At 39.6% G+C, this 24877-nt stretch overlaps 1 protein-coding gene across 4 annotated transcripts in view; it reads left to right on the plus strand.

Annotated features, from left to right (window-relative positions):
• The first annotated feature begins 230 nt into the window (after positions 1-230).
• LOC127630941 (A disintegrin and metalloproteinase with thrombospondin motifs 10-like) overlaps positions 231-24877 on the plus strand; it is an 85518-nt gene continuing 60871 nt past the window's right edge. For 2 of the 4 annotated variants that reach the window (XM_052108833.1, XM_052108835.1), the window contains exons 1-11: positions 231-355; positions 4656-4974; positions 9652-10010; positions 14051-14210; positions 14927-15129; positions 15833-15916; positions 18151-18296; positions 19256-19299; positions 19940-20045; positions 21588-21734; positions 22657-22798. In XM_052108833.1, coding sequence (XP_051964793.1) covers positions 4872-4974; positions 9652-10010; positions 14051-14210; positions 14927-15129; positions 15833-15916; positions 18151-18296; positions 19256-19299; positions 19940-20045; positions 21588-21734; positions 22657-22798 — 1494 coding nt within the window. In that variant the 5' untranslated portion in view covers positions 231-355; positions 4656-4871. Of the gene's footprint in view, positions 356-4330; positions 4573-4655; positions 4975-9651; positions 10011-13008; positions 13102-14050; positions 14211-14926; positions 15130-15832; positions 15917-18150; positions 18297-19255; positions 19300-19939; positions 20046-21587; positions 21735-22656; positions 22799-24877 lie in introns of those variants that run through there. The other 2 variants (XM_052108834.1, XM_052108836.1) reach the window with 2 other exon arrangements.

Genomic DNA, 24877 nt, shown 5'->3' on the forward strand with positions numbered 1-24877 from the left:
GGGCAATTTTCGATTAGCTTATATGAAATATTTCGTTGTTTATTATGCCCAAACAATGTTCTCCCAGTCGAGTGATTTAAGGAACGGTTTGATCGAATCGTTAAAAAGAACTGGTTTCAAAAGACCCGATTCAGTTGGGAATCGAACATAACCGACGCGCAAGCAGAACTCAGTTCTTCTCTTCAGCGTATAGAGTGAAGGCAGCAGGGAACTCACAAAGCATCAGAGCACAGTATAACGGGTCATATAAGTATGTGGCAGCTGAGCTAGCCAGTGTTGAAGGAGGACGACAGACAAGACGGAGGTCGGAAAAATTCAGGGATCGCCAGACTGCCCATACCTGAACAATAAAACGGTGAGGTAGTTTTCAAAAGACACTTTTGAAAACTTGCAAGTGAATGCATTGCAATGCAATAGTGAATGGCAATAATTTCAAATGTAAAATTTCCAAACGTCATTGCAGGAATATGCATGCATGTTTTTCCGCTGTCAAGTTTTTACATCCAGCTTAATGGAACTAAAACGATGGAGGCAGCAGCGCTGTCAGACCTGCTAGTTGATCACTTTAGCAGAAAAATTATTATCTCTCTTTGTCTTTGGGAATCAGTGTCGATGGGTTTGTCAGGTGTGAGGAAGGATTTTTAGCTGACTTGATACATTAACTGCTGTTGTAATATTGTCATACAGCCGCGATATGACTGGTAGACATGAAAAAAAGAAAAACTACTGAGATTGTCTCCCCCAATGAAATATTAAGCTATTATATTATACTAATACAGCATTTGGCTTTTCGAGGCATGATTTGGACTTTTATAAGTTGGATAACTTATGTAGCTTGAATGAGTAAATTGGCGATGAGGATTCACTGGAGACCTGCTCCCTGTCAGGTAGGGAGAGCGCGTCTCCTGGCGCGACTACTTGGTATCAAGAGAGATTGGAGAGCTTTGGGTAGCTGCTGGAATTAACGAGTCCGAAAAATGTCATCATAGCCTTATGTTTAGACTTTAAAATCAAACCCTTTCTTATACCTACTCTGATATCTCTTAAGTTTGCACATACAAAAATTGATCATGAAGTTTGTCATTTAGGATGGTTATTTAATACCAGAGAATTATGATTTTATTAAAGGGATAGCTGGAAATTCTCTCCTAATTTACTCACCCTAATGCCATCCCCGATGTGTATGACTTTCTGTTTTTCTGCAGACCACAAAGATTTTTTAGAAGAATATCTCAGCTCTGTTGGTCCATTCAATGCACTTGAAAAGTGGCCACAACTGTGCTCTTCCTCAGGAGCAACCTATGGTTAAGTGGTTTGCTCTAAATAGACAATGGTGGTATGATGTATAAACCAAAATATAAAAAAGTCGCATGTCACAATTTCAGGATCAAACCAGCAATCTTTGGGTGATCAGCCTAGTTCTTTATGCTGTCAACCTCTACTGGTAGACTTTATGGCTGTCACTATACAGAGAATGAAGAATACTGAAAATGCGAATTGCTTATATTTTCCATATACTGTGGATATACATTAAAAGAAACAATCTTTTACCTTTGATACAAAGCATTATGATGGTAAGTGTGTTAAAGTGCAGGAGAATCTGGCTGGTTCAGAGTTGTGTGGTTTGAGAGATAAAATGCACCACATTATGATCTCTGTTGACAGATTCACAGTTCATTACTGTTTTTTCGTAAGTTACATCTGTTGACTGTGTACCAGTATTTGTAATCTTAATTCCCTTGTGCTCTTTCCTTTTGTTTGTTTATTTGAAACTGAGAGCAGAAAATGAATCGAAAAGTATGAAGACTAATATACCAGTTTTTTTTTTTTTTATTTATTATCAGCTGTTTTGGGGTCTTTCCAATATATTAATCATCTTATTTTTGTAAATCAAACCTTAATTCTGAATTTGATGTCATAATTTACTCATCCTTATGTTTTTCCTAACCCATGTGACTCTTTTTTCCATGGAAAACAAAAGGAGATGCAAGGCAGAATGTTAGCATCAGTCACCATTTACTTTCATTGCACCTTTTTTCCATATAATAAAAGTGACTGATGACTGAGGCTGTCATTTCCTAATATTCTGCTTAACGTCTTGTTTTGTGTTCTACAGAAGAAAGAAATATGGGGTTAGAATGACTTGAGGAGAGTAAACAATGACAGAGTTTTCATTTAATTTCTCTTTAAGGGATCAGGTGGTGTTTTGGAGGCCAATAGTCTGTGGATCTTTCTTACTGCAACAGTGCAGTTTCAAGCAAAAGTAAAGAGACTTGCTACTTGTATGTTATCCAAATGGAGATGAAGAGAGAATGCCTAGATTCCAGAGAGGATTGCACTACTTGAAGCAATGTGGAATGGGGAGAGAGTCCTTTCCAGCATATTGGATGAAAAAAAAGACTTGGGGAGAGGGAAAAAAAGATTTCTCCATTGCAAAGAACCCTTTACATTCAGTCTGTCATATGGGTTTAATTACCAACGTCATGCCTGATGGCTCCCTGACTTGGCTGGTGTCTGACAGCACAAACTGCTTCTCACTGTCTCAGATCACACGCATTCTCGTACCTCATGTCTGCACTACCAGATTACAAGTCCCTTCCTGAAATTCTGTGTCACATCCACTACATGTTGACACACCATCTGTAGCTTGCAGATGCTTCACAGTCTTGATTTGCCCCCAAGAACAGCCAATTATGAACTTCAACTCCTTCAAGGCCACAGCTGAATTTTTTGGATAATATATTGCACTTCAAGGTTGTGTCTTCCTGCAGCCTCTGCAGTTTGCAATCTTTCTCCTACTTTTGAGCCAGTATCTCAAAACAGACAATTGAAAATATCATTGGAAAAGTTGCAACATTTTTTCCTCTCTTAAATGTCATTTAAAGTAAAGAGGCTTTTTCCAAGCAGGAAATAACCTGAATACGCCTAGGGGGGTTGGAAGTGTGTGGAGAGCACAGGGGCTTGTAGTCCATCACTATTTGTTTGGGACAAAGAGGTCTTAGTGTTTAAAGACTACTTGCTACATTTAAGCTGTTTCAATGCAGCTCATTTGAAATGAGGGAACTTAAAACCAACATCAACCTGTTCCCCTCTGAGGCCATTTTTGGGTCTTGACCTATTTGTTGGTGTCCAGAAGTTTAATGCTGCTTATTTTGAGGCAACCAAATTCTTGAATGAGTTTTGTACAGTCGTTTCAAATAACTTTCCACAACAGCATTTCCATAGAAATAAAACAAAGCACACACACACACACACACACACACACACACACACACACACACACACACACACACACTGACAGACTCCATTTCCTTGTGGTACTGGTCAGGAATAGTTATCCCAGATGGACAAATGTGTGTGAAATCTCTTTATTTTTTCCCCCTCTCCCTTTTTTCCTCTCTCATTCTTACCCACTTTCCTTCTTCATCCCCCTGAGGTTTTTTCTCCTGCAGTTGAGTTCATCTCTTTTTTTTTAATCAGGATGCAACTTGCATCCTTATGTCGCCAAATCATTTCCCATCTGTTCTTGATTACCTTTGCCTGAACTAGGTTTCTCGTCACTCATCAGGGCTGGCATGGTGTCTCATTTTGGAGAAGAAAGATTGAAAGGAGTGAGGGATGGATAGAATGGATAGTGAAAGAGAGGACGAGAAAGGGGGAATGGGGAGAGAAGAGGAAGTAGAGCTTATTTTATCACAAAAAGTGCTGATTAAGAACATTCACCATTTAGTCTGTATAAGAGACTATTTAGCAGATACGGGTCACTTCTATTAAAATGAATGGGAGAAATTGGACAGCTAAACCAACTGATGTAGAAAGGAAGTCCCGCCTTACAGGTAAAAAAGCCAATCACCTTTAGATACAGAGATCGCCTGTCAATCAACTCAAGAATGAACATTAGCAATACATGCTGGGAATTTTTTTACTGGTCACTGGTCCTACTCGACCCGCCCCAAGCTGGATTCCAACTGACAATCCCAGGCAGGGGAGGTTGGACGTGCTAGCAAGGAGGCTAGAAAAGCCATGGCCTCTAGCGTTGGTTGCTAGTTCATCTCTTAAGGCCAGAAGAGTGAGGTTTACACACTGCACATATATCATGTATCAGCTTGCCGTTACAGAAGCACAATTTATGATTCCAGTGTTGCCATATTTTACTGCTAATTTGAAATATGTTCTTTGATAGGAATTTTAACAAAACGTTTTTGAGATTTTGGTCTTTCCCCATTCAAGTAGATTAGAACTGCCCTTGTGTGCCGATAGTTTACACAGAAAACATAGCTCCCCATGAGCATTGCAAAGATGGCCACCGAGTGAAATTGGGCTGATATTCTTTTATTGCTACCTTTAACAAGCCTGCCCCAGTCCTCAGTCAGTCTTCCACTCCACAAAGCTTTCCTTTCTTTCTTTGCTCTTCCGGCGAGGGATTGAGTGAAGAGAAATAGGGGCCCCCAGGTTGGAAAGCATGTTTTTCCTCCTTGGATGTGAAAGGAGGAATGATTGAGTAGCTCAGAGAGGGGGTGAACACATACAGCGAACACAGCCGCCCGAGCTGATATGTTTGACCAGTCAAAGGTGGATCCATTTACCCAAGGGTCTCTTAATTCTCTTCCCCTTTCTTCTTTTGCATCTATCTAACATGTTTTTTTTCTCAATAGGGAGGCTCGTCAAATTTATGAGCCGTGGTTGTACACATCTTATGCTCCCCCTCCACCTCCAACTCTGAGAGGCGAAGAGAGACAGGATCCACATTGAAGTGAAGCCGCTATGGCCCCTGAACACAGTGAGTCACTCTGGTGAGTGTGGGCCGTCACAGGCAGAAGAAATGTTGGGAAAGAGGGCTGGACACCTCACTGAAGCTTGCTGTAGTAACCATGGAAATGGTGTGGAGAAGTTTGGCCTGCATTGGCATCATCGCCATGGTTGCCAGTGGAGTGGCAGAGAGTTGGAGTCCTGAGGAGTTTGCTCAGTCTCAAGGTGAGATTCCTGTTTTTTCTATAATTAAATGACATGTAACATTTAAATACATAAACCGATGGTGATCATCGGTAGCTAATATTGGTGCTATAACAGTTGTTTAGGAGTAGGTATTTGCAGAAATCACTAACCCTAAACTTTACACTTTGGTGCATAAAATTTTGTGCTACGGACATGATACATCAAATCTTGCGACCTGTTGAGAGGCATGCTATTACTTTTTTTAGCAATCTAAAACAGCATATTTGCGGATAAATTTAAACCGCTGTCTTCACATTGTAGTGTGGATTGCGAAAACGCATACATATGAAAACGATGACGCATTTCATGTGATGCAGTCATGGGATCCATTCAACCTAAACAATCAAGATGGGGCACTGTGTTATAGCGCCAATGTTGTGCCTGATATTCACTTTGATAGCATTGTTAAAGATAAATGTTACTTTGAACAACATTCACATTGCATTCCTTCAAAGGCGAGGGGAAGTTTACTCAGAATTGATGTCCTGCGACAGAACACAAGGACAATTGCGTTTCAGTCTGTACATGCAACTGCAATTTTTTGCATGCACAGTAAGGGGATTTAAGCGTCAAATGCTTGAAAATGGCTGTTTAGATGGAGAGTGTTTCGAAAACCAAAATGCAGTTTTCAAATGTATCTGGATTTATGTAGATGTAGACTTACATTTATGCATTTGGCAGACACTTTTATCCAAACTGACTCGCAATGCATTCAAATTATACTGTACATTCTATCAGTTTGATCTTGCAGTTGCTAGCGCTATGCACAACCACTTGAGCTACAGGCACACCCTAGCAATGACTTAGCAACCACATAGCAACATGGTAAAAACTTAGGGGTGGGCTTTTGTACACAACTACCTAGCAACCACCCAGTACACCCTAGCAGCCACCAAGCAGTGCCTTGCAACCACCCGGAAAACCCCCCCCACCAAATTCTGGCGTCACATTTTCCATGGGCAAGCATCACTGTAGTCATTTTCTTGGTACATCATATACTATTTGGGTTCCTAGAAATGTGCCATCCAATTTTAGTGCCTTATTCAACATCTTTAGCAAATTATCATTGTTGCGCTTAAAGTTAACTGAATAACTGTACATTTTATGTTGCGCATTGGTCTCAGCGATAATAGATCATCAAAGCTTTATAAGATGCAATTGTTTGTTAGTCTGGACTCTTGAATGTTATAACAGCCTTGACTCTCTCTAACTATCTATACAACCAAGAACAGATGCACTGGTTTGCGACCTCACTTAGCCCTTGCAAGATCCAGTCAGACTTAATGATCCAACCAGAGGTCTGACTGTCCAGGTTTTTTCCATAATCATTTATTTTTGAGCAATACACATGATCGAAAGCTCCTCAGAAGCTGGTGAGACTTCATCCAAGCATGCTAAGAGAAAATAACCATCAATCGATTACTTCTCAGAACAAGGCATCAATTGTATGCTTAATTCTACACTTAGTAAGTAAAGTCTACTAAGTAAACATTAAGTCAACTAAGTCAATACTACTTTTGTCTGTTTTCCAGGAACTGAACAGTTTCCACTGTTTTCCACTGTCTCTTTTCATACAATTAGAGACCCAGTTACCTCTCTGACAAGACTCTGAAGACAACTTTTAAACAGACATCATAATGTACTTCCCTACAATGTAACCCCATTAAGCCAGTCTCTCACTATACAGTACATGATGCAATCCTTATTCACTTTACATAATAAGAACATGTTTGAGCATGTCGATTTGACTTGATCATCTGGTCTAAGGGAGATGTGATCTCCGAGGGGAGATGTGATCTCAGAGCTCAATCCCAGTCCCACGCTTGAGTCCCTCTGCTATGGACAGCTCGCCAAATATGTTTACCTGAGTACACTCCAGGTCTACATGTACCAGCCAACTCGTAAACTAATAGTTGATGTATAAAGCTAGGAAGTATTTTAACATGGAAAAATGACACACCTCACATTTAAATAACCTAATAATGTGCTGTACCCTCCCGTAACCAGCGTTACAACATTGTAGTCATGTATGGTTTTAAAATTAGAGAACCGACTGTATTGCCACATGCAGGGACCAGTCACCACAAGCATATATTTTCATCTCTTAGCCCAAATAAAAGTGTGGCAGACAGCGCTACACAAACAGGATACGGATGGGTTTTGCTTCAGTGCTATGGAGTCACTGACAGGGCCTCTGTTCAAGAAGGACTGGCTTCTCAGCCTGGCATGAGGGAAAGTTTTCTTCTCCACAAGTCTGGGCTCACTCACTGACTTGATGCAGCTGTCGCACATCTGGTAAAGGTGGAGAGTCTCTCTCTCTCTCTCCCTCTCTCTCTCTCTGCTTCATGGTTTCCACAGGAACACTACAGTAAAAAAAAAAAAAAAGCGGGAAAGGGGTTCAGTTCAGTTTATCAACTCACCCCAGCACCCTCGGTCCTAATTAAAGGTTGTTCTCCCTAACCTTTTATAATAAACTTTCAAAACCTGGAAGTTTGAATCAAAAAGTCTGTATTCTTTTAATGGGGCTTCGTCTGTAGAGAGGAAGTAATGCAGGTGTCCTCCACCTCTCTGGTTCCTTGTTAAGATTAAAGAGAGATCAAAGGCTCTGTGTGTGAGCAGGAAGTACCCTTCCATCAATTGTGGGCCTTGTGTTTACTTTAGATAGTGCTTGATGATGGTGTTCAGATGGCTGGGTGTGTTACTATGCCCTTAGGGGGTGTTGTACAATTCCACTTTCATACTTTGACATAACACCCAGCTGTGCACCTGGCTCCTGTTACCGTGCTGTCTGGGTTTGAGTTTTAGGAAGAGACTATTGTGCAACACATTTAGGCCTGCATTGACTAATTTAGTGGACACTTTAATCCACATTGATGTAAAGTACACTTGTACTATTGGGATTGTCCCACAACTAGGGGCTAAATGCTTTGATTAAAGAGATAGTTCACTCAAAAATGAAAATGCTGTCACCATTTCTTTCTTTGGAGGAATACAAAGGTATATGTTAGGCAGAATGACAGCCTCAGTCACCATTCTCTATCACTGTTTGGAAAAAAGTTGCAATGCAATTGAATGGTGACTTTTTGCTAACATCTTCTTTTGGGTTTCCAAAAGGAAAGACTTTCCTCATGAAAGACTTAATGAAGTTGACTGTATTTTATAATGTTGCTTGTGTTATTATCCTCTTGCCATTGTACACACTGTCACATGTAATACAAGTGACATGCTACTCTAAAGTATTTTTACAGCTTTGTAAAGCAGAATTCCTTCCGTGAATTGTTTATTATGGTCCTGCAAGTCAGGAGAGTTTACGGAAAGTTGTAAGACAAGCTGAAAGAAGTCACAAATGTCTTGTGTTCATTGCTCTGGACCCAAACAAAAGAGACATTTCTGTCACCCTGTTCACTATTTGTTTGAACTGGCCAGGTTGAGTAGACAACACAATGGGTTGATCCTTGTTTCACATTAGGGATACTGATCCTCGCGTATGTCTTGACACAGAGTATCTAAATGTATGAAAGAGTCTTTGGCGATCTCCGCCCCTTGGGTGCTTTCCCATGCTGAATTTGGACAATTAATATCCAGGTCCACTGACGGGGACAGGAAGTATACAATTTCAGGATTTCCATAGCAACAGGCAGCCCTTGGCCTTTGGGCTGCTAGCTAGCTTTTCTTCTTTGTGGTCTCCTCAATGGTTTCACTGTGAACTCTTTTGTTCCCCAATTGACACAGTCAGAGTACAAAACCGCAACTGAATAAAATCCTTGTTAGTAACCGGCTCTTTGCAAGGGAAATCTGCCTCAAATTTTGTTTATCAATGAAGTTCATAGATTTGTTGAGTATTTGTCCTTCAAGGTAAAATGTGTAATTCAGTTCTGCACCACATGGGGCACCAAAAGGAATGAACAAAAATAATGTTTCCAAACAAATTTTCACAAACAAATGACAAGCTTCACCTTTATCTACTTATTGTTAAAGATCAGAGGGACATAGTTACGAAGTAGGCTACAACTACTGTTATTTTATTTCATTAAGTTTGTGTCTGCAAACCGCAAAAAATAAGCTGGAAATAGTGCTCAGTGTTAGTGATAGTGATCAAATTATTTGTTCTCATTGTTCTTAGCACATTGCTATGAGGTTGCTAGGATTTTGGGAGGTTGCTATTTGGTTGCATACTGGCCCAAATAAAAAGAGTCCACCACCAAGTCTCTACTGCATATTTTGGGAACTATGGCTCCCTAATGTGGATGTTGTGGACTTTTTTTGGTTGTTGTTGAATTGTAGCTTAATTACTCTTGTTTTCTTTGATATATTGTTGTATTGTGCTCCAGGGTTGACAACTCTGACATATATCAGTTTCTTTGATAAATTTACTGGCCGCAAACTTGCCGCAAGACTTTATTGTTGCCAAAGTTTTGCTGTAGGTTCACCACTATCGGTGAAGAGATGCAAACTTCTGGCAAACATTTATATAGCAAGCTAGAATTTGCATGTAAAAATAACAGATTTTTCTTTTCAGGGGAGCCACTTCAACTTTTATCCAAGTCGATTTCTGTATGTTTACTTGTACTTTTGTATGATGAAAAATCTTTCTCTGCTTTAACTCAACACAACATCCATCCACCAATCTCAAGGATTTTTTTAATGTTTCCACAGCTGACTTTCTCTCAAACTTGGGCCAGTATGAGATCGCAATCCCAGTGCGTGTGGGGCCACATGGGGAAACACTGTCAAAAGAGGTGACCCCTCGTGGGTATGGCCGACAGCGGCGTAGCACAGAAACACAGCACATTCCAGACCCACAGCTGTACTATCAGCTCTCCACGTCAAGTTCTGACCTCCTCCTCAACCTCACCCTGCTAGAAGGACTGCTTTCGCGACAGTTTCGTGTGGAATACTGGAAGAGGGGTCGTCTGGCCTGGAGTCACCCATACTTAGCCAACTGCCACTATGTGGGTCACCTACAGCACCAGCCTCACTCTAGTTCTGTGGCGCTTAGCAACTGTAATGGCTTGGTGAGCTACTTTGTTCTTTTTTAAATAGTCCACCAAAAGTGGAAATTCTGTCATCATTTACTCAACCTAATGTTATTCCAAACCCATATGACTTTTTTCTTCTCCGGAAAACAAAAGGAGATGTTTAGCAAAATGTACTGGTCACTCTTGCCCATGCAGTTACAATGAATGGGAACTGGAGCTTCTAATCTTCAATAAGGAATCAAAATCCACATAAAAGCATTATAAAAGTGGTCCATACACTCATGTCACACTATATTCCAAGTCTTCTTCAGGCATAAGGTTTGTGTGAGAAACAGGCCAAAATGTAAGTCTTTATTTACTGTTAATCTTTATATCCTCCTTTGCACGTTCATTTGAATTCATTAAGAAGTAGTGATGTCTGATTCATGAATGAATAATTATTTTGAGTGGGCAATTTTTTTATAAATTGGTTGGTCTAGATTAGGGCTGGGCGATAAAACGATATCGATATATATCAATGATAAAGAAAATCCACGATAAGGTTTTGAGGAATTTTCGATATTTACTGCGTGTCGCTAAAACACAAGCAGTTCTCAGGCTGCGTTTCCACTGGGGTTGGACGAAATCCGCTCAAAGGCGCTCACAGCTAGGAGAGAGCTTGCTCCGCACTGCTGCCAATCCTACAATCCACCTTGCGAGCATGACGCTCGGCTTTCATAGGAAGGAATTGAAAACGCTCTCAGCTTCGTTCACAACGTGCCAGCGGTAACATAGGGTCAGACTGGATGAACTTGCTAATTCTAGCTGCCTTGCTAACAACTAGGTTATGTCGGACACCGGATTGATTCCATCCGCACCGCAAGACTAGTGAAAGAGCTAGAACCACAGTGATGTGGAAAACAGCTCTGATCTTTCTGCGCTGTAATCCTGAATATTGTTCTCTAACACCAAACATGCATAAAGTCTGCCCTGTCCCGCTCCGCACGCGCTGCCTCTTTTCCCTGCATGTGTGTAGACATGAAGCGCCACATGAGTTAACGTGGTTTCAAAGCACCTTTTAGACCTTAACGTTTTTCCCTTCTAAATGTATCTTTATTAATCAGCATGTTACCTTTAATAATAAACAAATCGAATAAACAAATTGATTTCTGTTCTAATTTTGTGAAAATTAATTAGATGTCTGGAATGGATAAGGAAAGACTAAAATTACTAGTTGGTAGACTAGTCTCTCACTTTAATGAAAATATACAAATGTTTTTTACATTTTTAAAAAAACGTTTTCTAAATTTTCTCTCGGGACACCCCTGAACCCACATTCAGCATCATTCCACAGTCACAAAGGCTTCTATGCCCCATACTAATTTTAAAACCATACATGACTACAACGTAATCTGAATCTAAAGAAATATAAAAAAAATATTTAATTTTAATGTAAAAATATTCCAACAAATACTGGACTGCTGTCACTATGCTTCAGAACAAACAGATGATCTTTTAACATTCATTTTCAATTGATAAACTGTAAAAGATGGTAAAATTGGTAAAAGATCCCACAGACCCCACTGCTTTGGCCGCCTCTGGACCCCCTGTGCAGTTTTGTAGAGACTATTTTGACTGTGTAGAATAAATTTTTTCTTCTTTTCTTCCATCAACTTTGAAATAAAAAAAAAAAGTGCAATGTGTAAATGTATATTGTGATAAATATCGACATCGAACAATATGAAAAAGATTATCGTGATAACAATTTTGGCCATATCGCCCAGCCCTAGTCTAGATCACAAAAACAGTCTGAACGATATGTTCATGTATTGGACTGACGTCTGATTCTTGTGTTCAACTCACTGACTGTTTACATGGACACCAGAAAACGGCTTTTTGCGAGAAGGTAAATTATTGCAAGAAAGCATAGTTCCAGTTTACATGCACTGTATAAGCGCCATACTCTTTACTCCTGTATAAATGTGGCATGGTCGGTAATCAGCCTTCTCCACAGCAACGTAATTTTCCAATGACCCTTTTATAAACAACAAAAATGGGATATGAGGAAGACTTTGCTATTTTATTCTCCCTTTGTTTCTCTTTATTTCCAGATATTCCAGAGTTGTTGCTGTGTTTGTTTCCTTGACTTTCTATTGCGACCTGCAGCAGAATTGCACTGCAATAGTGGGGTTTCCCTCGTACATAAAATCTGGGATTCTCCCAATGTACAAGCACATATAGCATATGAACGTGAGGGACAGTCAATATTTTACATTGGTGTGTGTATAAATGGGTATAGTGCTTTTCCCACTGTAGTTGATGTTTAATTCTTTCCACTGTGTTGACGTCTTGTTGGGCTCCATCCTATGTTGTTTGTTATCCGGTCTGTTCCATAAACGCACATTCTTCAAACACCCATCAGAACGCAGCTTATGCATTTACATGGCCGCATTAAGCCTCATTCTACAAGAGTAACCTAGGTGTTTTACACCGCTTTCTCTTAAATGCTTAAACGCCGTAAAGAAAACAGCATTCTTGTTTACATGACGTTTCAGAACACCTCTTCCTGCTATAACCCTGGAATAAACTGTTTCCTTAAGTGCATGTAAACGTGGTCACTGATTCAATGATCCGTTGCAGAGGTTAACAGCCCACTGGAGAGTAAGATTATCAGTGAGTAATTATTTACATTTCTCACACAAAGCTATCATATGATTTCCAAAGACTTGAAATATAACACATAAGTCATATGTACCTGTCACTTTCATTGTATGGAAAAGAGTGAGCAGAATACTCTTAACCAGTCACTTTTTGTGTTCTGTGGAAGGAAGAACACCATACAGGTTTGGAAGTATAGGATGAGAGAAGTCTCATTTTTCGGTGAATACCTTTAATGAAGGTACTTGTACAAAGCAGTACTGATATAGAGTCATAACCTTAAATGACTTAAATTATATTTCCACCACATGGCTAGAAGATCCACAGATGATATCCATAAAGATATTGCTGGTCATGATGAATGATACAATGTAATCTTCTTCTTTCCACACTTGAGTGAGCTGTTATGGCACCCATGCAGACCTGAAATGGCCAGCTGTTGCTGAATCCTGTCTTTCCCAGCTGGTGTGAAGCTCAGATCCAGAAACAGGTGTTTTGAACCTAATGATGGATTTAGTTTCAAGCAACATGCTGTGGCATTCTCATTACTTGCCTGGGCTGGTAATGCACCTGCGTAAACAGATTACAGAGTCAAGGCTAATACTTATTTATCCGGGTCTGTCAAATGTTGTGTTTAGTCCCTTTAATTAGTCCCTTTGGACTACTGATGTCCGAGTCAGCCAGTTCTTTAGGTGATTTGGTTGAATTATCCCCCAAAAAAGAAGTCAAAATTTGAACCAAAGAAACTCTTTGAACTGTAAGTGAGAACTTTGGGAGTGAAAATCAAGACTGTAACTACATTTTCATGGATGGGGGGAACAAATGGAGTATTTTAATAATTTGTCATTGTTGCACTGGGCAATCAAGCTACCTGCCATTAAAGACGCTAATATATTTTATCAAGATACTTACCGTATGCAAGGTCTTTGATTCATGACCAGTTTGGCAGCCTGGTAGATAATCCTTTTTCAGCTTGTGATTATTTGGGTTTGCACTAACACGAGTGAATACAATGAAGGATTAAGCTTGCTAACAAAGGCGAGAAGAGGCTCCCAGGTTAATTACTGGTGGTCATATTAGCATGTCTTAACTCACCAGTGCGTCCGCAAGAGCACCACTAAGCACATTAGAGGATCATGTGCACTTTGAATGTGTGCCTTAGAATGATGAAGAGAGAAAACAGCAATGAGGTCCCATTTCATCCAGGATTATTACCCTTTGGTGTCTGACTCAGTGCAAGCTCATTATTGTAGAGTCAAGACCCTAATGTAAGGATGATATGAATATCTTGTCAGGGATTGTAATTGGTCCATCATGTAAAATCAGATCTTCCAGGGAGGCCGCAGGCATTAGGAGCCAACAACCATTTTGTTCTTTCTCATTCAAACAAAAAACACTTAAAAGGGAGGCGCTAATCAATGGTTTCATGGCTTTTCTAGCAAGGGGTCATTGTAGCTGGTGGTGAGGAGTACCTTATCGAACCCCTGGTTTCCGCCAAAAACTTCACTAATGAGGATGGCAAAGAAGGTCGTCCCCATGTGGTGTACAAACGGTCGTCTCTGAGATACCAGAATATGGACCAGTCCTGTGGAGTCATCGGTGAGTACAAAAAATATCATGAAATGTAGCAAGTGTCCTTAAACTTTGGATGTACGGGTATTGACAGAATTTAATTTGGTTAGATCTGGAACTAATAGTATGGTTACCTAAGTATGTTTTTGCATTTAATTATTGAAGGTTACAGCTTTGACATTAATTAGGACACAGCCTGGTTTAAAGATCATCTGCCTCAATGAAAACTAAGGGGCAAATTCACTAAACAGTTGAAACGTCTTCTTTTATGTAAATTGGGCTCATTATAGATTGTGCCTTGTTCACAAAACTCTGCGCAATTTGCATGCCACAAGTGTCATGCAATTTTACTGTCTGCAGAAAGCAGGTGCTAAACAGAATATCAGTCAAAAGAGTTTCATGTGCATTTTCTTTTGATCATGTCAGCAGATATTCATTAAATGATGGATAAAAGCAATGCAAATTATATTTGGCATACTGTATATCCAGCACAGAACGCCAGACAACCATCTAAATAAATGTCGCTATGAACAGGTCAACTCATTCTTATAGTGAATAACTTATAATGAATAATATTAAAAATTTCACTTGAGATGCCTAATCTGTAACATTAAAGACTAACAGAAGATTTTCAACACAAAGTAGAAGTAACATATATTTGACATCACGAAATTTTGACAACTCATCTTAAAACTGTGTTGGTATAACATTTTGTTAATTGTCTCATTTCCTTCTTTTCATAGATGAGAAGCTTATTAAGAGTTATGGGTGGTGGCAGAGAACAATAAAGCCTTCACCCAATCAGATGGGGCGGGGCCAGTTACCACTTAAGCGTTCTGTCAGCCGAGAGCGCTACGTCGAAACCCTGGTGGTTGCCGACAAGATGATGGTTAGCTATCACGGCCGCCGTGATATTGAGCAGTACATTTTGGCCGTTATGAATATTGTAAGTTTCAAATCTCCTTTTTTTCCCTCCTGAAAAATCCTCAGTTCTTAAACCAGCTTAAACCAAGCTGGTCTAACTGATCTCTGAGCCTGGCCAAGATAGTGTTTATCCTGAAGAGCTGCAAGTCACCAAAACCCCTCTAAAACCATCAAACAGACCAGCCTGACTGGGCTAGGCAACAAGTTTGAAACAGCAAACCAGCTTAGGCTGGTTTAAGATATGTTTTGCACCTGGGTTGTATGACATGTTTTACCTGACAAACAGACAACTAAAACATCAGTTTAGTTGCTCAAGATCCTGGGATGTTCTTAAGTTTACAATCTGGAACGATGTCCTGAAGATTCAGAATTTTCAGAGACTGGTTGACCTCTCCAGGTCATTTGCATTGGCTGCAGGAATAATGAGTAGATAAAAACCCACTGTTTAAGCAGCTGTCTTCTGTCACCCTAAGAATCCACAAGGTCTTATGCAATTTTATGATCCCCATATGCAATTTGTGTCATTGTGACAAATAGTTTTACACCTGTGGAATGTGTTTAAAGGGCTTACCTCAGCTCTCTGCCCCAACGCAGCAGTTAGCACTGGTGTATAGTAGACTGTAAAATTTCCATCTTTACAGTATATGGCAGGATAAGAATGCTCTAAAAAAGGACAATTATCTCATTTTTAAGACTGGTTTTTTTCTTGTTTCCCTGGAGGTCAGGTTTCCAAACTGTTCCAGGATTCTAGCCTGGGGAACGCAGTGAACATCGTCGTGACCAGGCTTATTCTACTCATGGAAGACCAGGTACATTTTATGTTACACATTTGCACACACACATGCACACAGAAGGGGCACTTATTTATTTTGTTGCCCATATTAAAGGGATAGTCCACCCAAAAATTAAAAGGAGAAGTTAAAGGAATAGTTAACTCAAAAATGCTAATTCTCTCATCATTTACTCACCCTCATGCCATCCCTGCGACTTTCTTATTTCTGTAGAACACAAGAGAAGATTTTTAGAAGAACATCTCAGCTCATTTGGCCCTTTCAATACAAGTGAATGTTGCCCAGAACTTTGAAGATCCAAAAGCATATAAAGGCAGCAAAAAATAAACCATATGACTACAGTGGTTAAAGCCATGTGTTGTGAAGTGATTTGATAGGTGTGGGTGAGAAACAGATACATATTTAAATCCTTTTTTACAAAAGTTATACTTTTCTTTTTTTTATTCTTCTGTTTTTTGCCAATTTGCATTCTTTGTGCATATCACCGCCTACTGGGGAGGGAGGAGAAAGAAAAAAAAAGGGATTTGTTGTGCAAATCATATAATTTTTTATTAACTACACCTTTAACTGGTAAAAGCAAAAAAAGGGAGGGATAAAGCAAAGGAAAATAATTAATAAATCATATTTGCACAACAGCCTAGTAGGTGGTAATAACATGAGGATGAGTAAATTATGACAGAATTATTATTTTTTATTAACTACCCCTTTAACTGGTAAAAGCATTTTTACTGCAGAGAATGCAAGAGTTTTGCCACTCAGCCTATTTTTGCTGTGCATCGTGCTCTGACATGCAGCAAAAACGCTGTCTGCGTGAAAGCACAACTCGCGCCTGCTGTTGCAGTTATGCTGCTGCTTTGCCTATGTACTGCTTGCACATGCTGTGTGAAACAGGCCTTAGTCTGGTTTACTTCATCTGTCAAAGAATTCCTTGTTTGTTAATTTACAGGCTTAAGTGTCCTTCCTAGCCAGAGTTGAGACAGTCCGCACAAGTCTTGACTGTTTGCTGTCCAGCTCTACTGGGTGTGTCCAGAAAGCCTTCCATGACTGCTCTTATTGTTGCTTGTGACCTCTTATATTGCCACACTGGTGAATGTACAGAGCCCAGAAAAAAAGTGTGTTAAAATCCAGGGAGTCTAATCTAAGGGCAGGCATGCAATTCACACTGTACCACCACTGTTCTCGCCTCCTGCTCCTACATGCAATCAATCTGGCTCTGTCATACATTCAGGCTGCCCTCTCTGTCCTGAGTGGGACGTGACACCGCATGGACGACTTGGCCTGCCCCGCATGGTCTCTGAGTGGAACACCGCTGACAGAGTCAAGGCCTCAAACAGACTCTTACAGATGACAGAGAGGGCAGGGAAAGGATATGAGTGGTTATTGTGGTGTATTTAATGAAGCATTAATGATCCAAAATCACAGACAGCTAAAAATAAATGGCCCTGTAATTTGTTCTGCATAATGTCATTTGACAAATGATGGGAGAGTCTTTATTACGAGTCGTATTAGCTGTATTGAGATAACCGCTGTGTGGTGCAATGAAGATGCGTTGAAACCAAACAAGGTTTGTTTCCAGATTAGAACATCCTGCCACCCCCTGCGGGAGAGAAAACCTGGAAAGTTAGGGCTATGAGAATAGGATTGTGGGATGATACAATTATAGGTTATACCATTGTGTGCATTCCTGGGTTATGAATGTAATGGTGCTGTGGGCAGCTCGGGTGCCATTGCCTGGTAAATTCCTTCTCAAACTCAACACGCAATTAGGCAGAGACATGACTCAAATATATGGCATGTCGATATGTATATTTAAAGCTATTTTGAGCTTATGAATGCATAATATTACTTGAAGTTACTTGGCATTGTATTCAGCGTGAATAGTTTTGGAACATTTTTGCAAATAGTTTACATTGTCATGTACACTCTCGCAGCTATTACACTTTTATGGTAAATAACTTACAAATAGCTTGCGTATATATGTCTCAGAATATTAAGCAGGGATAGGAGAAAGTATTAACTTTTACACACTTCAGCTTCAATTACATACTTCAGGTGTAAGGAGATAGATAATATATAATCTCTTGCACATATTATATGAATTCAGTCTTTCAGTGTCAGTCTGTTTTCTTTTTTTTTGTCTATTTTATTGTGTTGCATATGAAAATCAAAAGTCTAACTTGCCTTGGCAAGCATCACTAATGAATCTGGATGTGCTGGATATGATCCAAGTTTCTGCTTCTTTTTCTTACAAGCCCACTCTAGAAGTTAACCATCATGCGGGGAAGTCTTTAGACAGTTTCTGCAAGTGGCAAAAATCCATCCTGCACCGAAATGGTAACGGCAACGCCATCCCTGACAATGGAATAGCTCACCATGATACAGCAGTGCTCATAACCAGGTCAGAATTCAGATACTTTAGCTCTTTTTGTGTGGGTATATTACTTTTGAAAAGAGTTCTGTGGCAGTATATCATCATCAGATACACTGACGGTATCTGATGTAACAACATGGTGCTTTAATAATTACAATGGTACTGAATGATTATCTTATTCAAGTACCATGAGATGTTCATGTATCATGGTTACTCCAAGGTTATTCAAAGTATACCATGGCACTATTATTTCAATGAACTATCAATACCATAGACCAAAAAATATGACATTGCCTTAGTACATGTCCATAAAACCATGGTAGTACCATTGTACCTTTTGGTAGTGTAGGGTTCTGTTTGTCTGTGTACTGTGCCTCTGCAGCACTGTTGACAATTTGTTATGCATGCTCTGTGGTTCTCATATGCTGACTCTTTTAGTTGGTCTTATCTAACACACACACACACACACACACACACACACACACACACACACACACACACACACGCACACAATTTTATGACATTTAAAAAAAAATTTATAGCACTCCACAGGTTTAGGGAAACACAATTTAAAATGGCTTCAAAGTACTTTAAGTGTAAGAGGGAAAGTGTAACAGTAGTGTTTGTAAGAACAGGCAATTTATGGTAAATAGTGCTATACCTTTAATTAACACAATGAGCTATGAAGTTAAATATCTGTGACTTGGAATCACATGTGAGATAATATATGTAGGGTTTAAGAAAGAAAGAGTGAGTGAGAGTGAAAGAGAGAAAGAGATGTTTGGGAACTATGAAGTCTTTACCTTACAGGCTTTTATCATTGTATCTGTGTGCTGGATGCATCAAGCATTTCCTATCATTGTCTTCACTCTCTTATCAGGACAGTGTCCAGTCTGTGAACTGTCTCACAGCTCTCTGGTGTCTGAGTGTATGTCTTCTGTAGAAACCAAAGCAGTTTATTTACCCAAACATATCTGTATTTACAGATATGATATCTGCATCTACAAGAACAAACCCTGTGGAACACTTGGTAAGAACACTTGGCATCTACCCATCCATCCATCATCTACCTAACACATCCATCCATGCATTTATAATGTATCCATCTACATAATTCATTCATCCATCTACATAATCCATCCATCCATCAATCTTCAAAACGTAACCATACATCCATCCATCATCCATCCATTATCTGTCTAATTCATCCATCCATCCATCCATCCATCCATCCATCCATCCATCTACATAATGCAACCATGTATCCATCCATCATCTACCTAACACATCCATCCATTTGTCCATTTATCCATCCATCAATACATCTACATAACACACCATCCATCAATCTTAAATTGCCATATCTTTCTATCTGCTGATATACAAATACATGTGTTTATTTATGCCTGAATTCTCATTTGTCCTCTTTCCATAACATAGCTAATAGAATGTTATTTGGTATTGTATAGTTTCACCCATTTTGCCATTGATTTCTGAGTAGTGACTAACTCATTAATTAACTAATTGGCAGTTCTGTAGTGAGACTTGTAAAGTATTTGGAAGTGATAAAACAAAGCTCTATGTGTTTTTAGAACAGTAGCATATATGTGTTTGTGTGTGTTTCCATGTCACTGTGTTGCTATGTGTGAGTTCCTCTGTGCCCATGTTAGGACTGGCACCTGTTGGTGGTATGTGTGAGCCAGAGAGAAGTTGCAGCATCAATGAAGACATTGGTCTTGCCACCGCTTTCACCATTGCGCATGAGATAGGTCACGCGTGAGTATCTTCTATCATTTCATCAATTTACTCTTCTCTCTTTCCACCTCCTTCTATATTATGTTTCTCTACTTCCACCTGCCTTTTGATCTGGCATTTAATGATTCATGCAATTTGCTTTGGGTTGAGATTATAAGAATATCTCCTTTCGTGTTCCTAACAAGAAGGAAAGTTATATGGGTTTATAATGACCTGAAGGTAAGAAAATTATTTCAGTATTTTCATTTTTGAGTGATCTGTCCCTTCATAATGACGTGTCAACATTGTATCAGTGAGCTGAAATTCCAATACCTGTGTATGTGATCAGAGCGCAACCTTTCAACTCTTGACACCACATTTGCCCTCAGCCATGAGAAGCCCACCCGCACGAGCTTGGGTTAAGTTTAAAGGTGAATGCTGAGATGGCAAACATACACCATTTAAATACTATTAATATCAAATGCTCATCTACAATTACACTAATATTTTGTCTCAGTCTTGTGATATTTATATCTTATTAGTGGAGCGAGTGACGACAGACTTAGATGGCTCCAGGCAGCTGTACCTTGGGGCCTTGGTGCTAGGCTTTTCTTTTGTGGTTACTTGCACGCCAAGACGTTGAAGTATTGTTTTACTTGGTGGCCCAGCATTCCACTCACTTTGCATAGTTTAATCATGCATATAAATTTATGGGCACTCTGATACTGCTCCACTGCTGCTTCATGTCATTCCTCAAACGTTCTTAATACTTCCATGATAGGCAATTTGTTTGCCTTTTCTTTTTTTTTTGTGGAAAAGTGTAGTTTGCTATCATTGTAACAATCTCAGCTCTATTTGTACTGGGTCACCCAGTATTCTGTTGCCTTGGCTACAGTCACAGGCCTCGTAGCTGTTTTCATAGGTGGTGAAGTCATTAGTGGTCAGCCCCTAATACTTCGTCTAGATACCTTTAAACTGGCAACCATCTGACACTGCGCTCTGGGGCTGTCTAGACAAGAAGGCATATGTTTACCTGTGTGTTGGATTACATAGGTTTGTGTAAGCTACTAAGGATATTATGTGTTTGTGTGTGTGTGTCTTTGCACATACTTTAACCATGACAGAGATGGGAATTCACAAAAAATGAGTTAACTTAGTATGCATGCACTGCCTGTGTTGTTTGAGCACCCAATTCACTAAAAGAATTATGCAAATCAGGTAACAGCGCAAACATGCCAACGGAACTGTGCTTAACACAATTTGCACAGCACAATTCTAGAATTTTGCCAGGCTAATAGCGCTTAGATTTGTAAATAATTTGCCATCTATAAAATGCCTAATTTACATAGAAAAGAGGTGTGTTTGCTCAGAAAAGAATGACTGGTTAAACTGTATTGCTGGTGGTTAATGAAAAAGATTAAGACTTTTGCACTGAGATACCATGTGCAAAAGTGTCATAACTGTTTAGTGAATTCACCCCGCGTCTTAATCTGTAAGTGGGATTCCATTATTTTGTGGTGCACAATTGAGCAATCTGATCTACAATTTAATTAAATAATTTCTCTCTCTGTCTCTCTCTCTCAGGTTTGGGATGAATCATGATGGTGTTGGCAACTCTTGTGGGGTGCGCAGCCAGGAGACCGCTAAACTCATGGCTGCCCACATCACTATGAAGACTAACCCCTTCGCCTGGTCGGCCTGCAGCCGTGATTACATCACCAACTTCCTGGAGTGCGTCTGCTGTCCTGCACTTAGATCTAAATTTCCACTTAAGCGTACAGTTCAAGCTGCATTCATTTTTATATATTGACCAGATCCCTACTGAATTTCAGCATCATAAATTGTATTAGATTGTAAAAATCAATGATGTGCATCTGTCTTCTCAAACTTTTGTTCTTGGCTATTTGTTAAATTAAACTATTCTTATCATCCAAAAGTGACATTCTGCCTAGTAACACCTGCACTGTTTAATTTGTGCACAAACAAACGCAATTGAAATCTGTTAATTTCAGCAGCCTGATATAGCAATAATGGCTCAGCCAATGGTGTGAGTTTGTGCAGTGAGTCTATCTGTTTGGCTAAACCACGGTAGACAGGGAGAGTGTTTGGGAAACCTGTTTGGAAATAATCAGTACTTTTGCAGTTCTGATTGGTGTTGATAGAGTCACAGAAGTTACACATTGCACCTTTATATGTCCCACTCAAGGGCACCACAGTAAAAAAGCAGGTTGAGGTCTAAGAAACCTTCTCAAGTTCATGGGTCATTTGGGACTGAACCTTCACCCTTCAACCTGTGTTAGTAGCCTAAATCCTTAACCATTAGTGGCCATTCATACCAAACGTGTTTTTGCATCAGTTTGATTGTTTTTTAATAGTTTTTCTATGCAAACATGCTCTAGGCTAGACTGTTCTTTGACCATTATGCCACATCAAGAGTTTTTACAGCAACTTCAGCATGAACGGCATGTTTTTAAGAAGCTGTGACAAGATAAAAGCGCTTCAAAAGTGCATATTGAGACACCTGCCTTCTGTTCCATTGTTTGTGCTGCGTCTAGTTTTTTTAAACGTAACAACGCTTTTGGTCTGAATGGCCCCTTAGAATTGCATCTCTCCTTATACACCCTGTTCTGTTTTCTTTTTGATTGTTTACCAGCTCTGGCATGGGTTCCTGTCTGAACAATGTTCCCCCCAAGCAAGAGTTTGTTTACCCCACCACAGCCCCTGGCCAAGCCTATGACGCAGACGAACAGTGCCGCTTCCAGTATGGAGTGAAGTCTCGTCAGTGTAAATACGGGGTACTTGCTTCACTCAGTTAAATCAAAAACAATTGTTTGTTAAATGGATTGTTTACCCAAGAATTTATATTTTTTCATCATCACATCATGTTGTTTCAAACCTATATGATTTTCTTCTGTGTAATACAAATGGAGATGTTTGGCAGAATGTTTGCCTCGTCACCATTCACTTTTGTTGTATGGAATGATGACAAAAATGTCATTAAATAGCATGGAAATTCATACTGGTCTAAGCTGGTCTTTGCACCAAGGAAAGTAAAATACAAATGGTGCATAGGATTTGTGTGCTTTATCTCTGGTCTTCTGAAACCATATGCTAGTTTTGTTAAGGGTCATTAATCAGTGAATTTCAATCATTTGAATTTTAGGTGAACTACCCATATAAAGTGTTTAACATCTAACCAATTACTTTTCATGTCAGTAAAATTACAAAATTGACAAGATATGTAGGTCATTAGATGAGTATTTCATATTGACTCTTTTAAAAACCCACAAAATTCAAGGGTATACTCTATATAACTATCCAACAGCAGAACATCTCAAGTGGTGTCTTTGTAAAGAGGAATTGTGGGCTGAGGTCCTGTCCAGGTTTCTTTTATATCTTCATTGTAAATCATTTAGTACACTCTGTCCATCCATCTCTAAATCTGCCCACCAGTTTCTACCTATCACTGTCCATACAATGTCTGTACAAGGTCACCATAGCACTTTAGACTTTAGAACTTAGACACAACTCAGTACATGTTTAATGTATACTATCAAAAAATGACCATGATACTACCATGATATATGGACATTGTGCCATGGCAATATTACAGGGTTCTTTTGGACATGTTCTTTGAAGTACTCTATAAATAACACAGTACATACAGTAAATAGTGAATTATTCATTACCATGGTATTGTCATCTGATGCCATGGTTTTTTGTATGGGGTTTTTCGTATTGAATTTGAACCTTGTAACGATTGACCAATCCATTTTCTGTTGAAATAAGCTGAAATATTCACAGCAGACATCACTCTAATCTTAAAGTCAACATAAATAAAAATTGACCCAATTTACTTCATTAATTTACATTCTTGGGAGTCGCATGGCGCCATGTGAAGGTCGGACGTGTGATCTACGAGCTCAGCGCACTTTGATAGTTTTTCATTCTTTTTATGTTATAAACTGGTGAGATTCGATAAACCCTGCTGCATAACTGTTCTAAGAAGTCAACATATCAAAGAATTTAAAATCCTCAGGCTCTGGAGATATTAAAAGACACTTATGTGCTCAAGCTGATACCTCAGACACGCCCACAGACCAGGGACTCGGTTTGGACGGTGTGGTGGAAGAAATTCAGCGGCAACTGTTGAGCATGTCTGTAATGCTGATGAAAGTCTTAGCGGACCTGGAGGAACTTGCTGTAATACAGCGATCGATTACGGCGATGGAGGTGAAATTGATTTGGTGAAAAAGAGTTAGTTACAAGAATCCGGGAGGTCGAGACGGATCGACTATCTGGAGTCATCGGAGAGGGAATTAGCTGCTAATCCGTTAGCGACCAAGATAGACTTGAAATGCGTTTGGGAAAAACTGGAGGATTTGGGGAAATCATAATTGGCAAAACTACATACAAATTGTTGGAATTCTTGAGCATGAGGAAGGCCGAGATATGGTGAAATTCCTAGATGAGCTCTTTCCGAGTTTACTCGACATAACAGGCCATAATCTGGAAATTAAGCAAGCTCTCAGGTTCCTGGCATGCAGATCTGCTGAGGGAGACAGGTCCGATCAATTCTGGCCACATTTCTGATAACATCCGATAAATATCTAGCGAGGCAAGGAGTTAAGGAAAGCTCTCTTGGAAGAACCACAGCATTTTCTTGTTCCCAGACTTTACTACAAGAAGCACGACAAGAGATTGTGATCGATTCAAGGAATGCAAGAAACTCATACGTCAACGGAAGATCGCTTTTGCACTGATGTTTCCGGCCAAACTGGGAATAGACTCTAAGGATGGCTGCAAATGGAGTGAGCTTGTCTCGCTAAACATACACTTGACTGTCTGAGGAAGATGGGCGCCATTTTGTTTCT

The sequence above is a fragment of the Xyrauchen texanus genome, chromosome 37, assembly GCF_025860055.1.
Source record: "Xyrauchen texanus isolate HMW12.3.18 chromosome 37, RBS_HiC_50CHRs, whole genome shotgun sequence".
NCBI lineage: Eukaryota > Metazoa > Chordata > Actinopteri > Cypriniformes > Catostomidae > Xyrauchen > Xyrauchen texanus.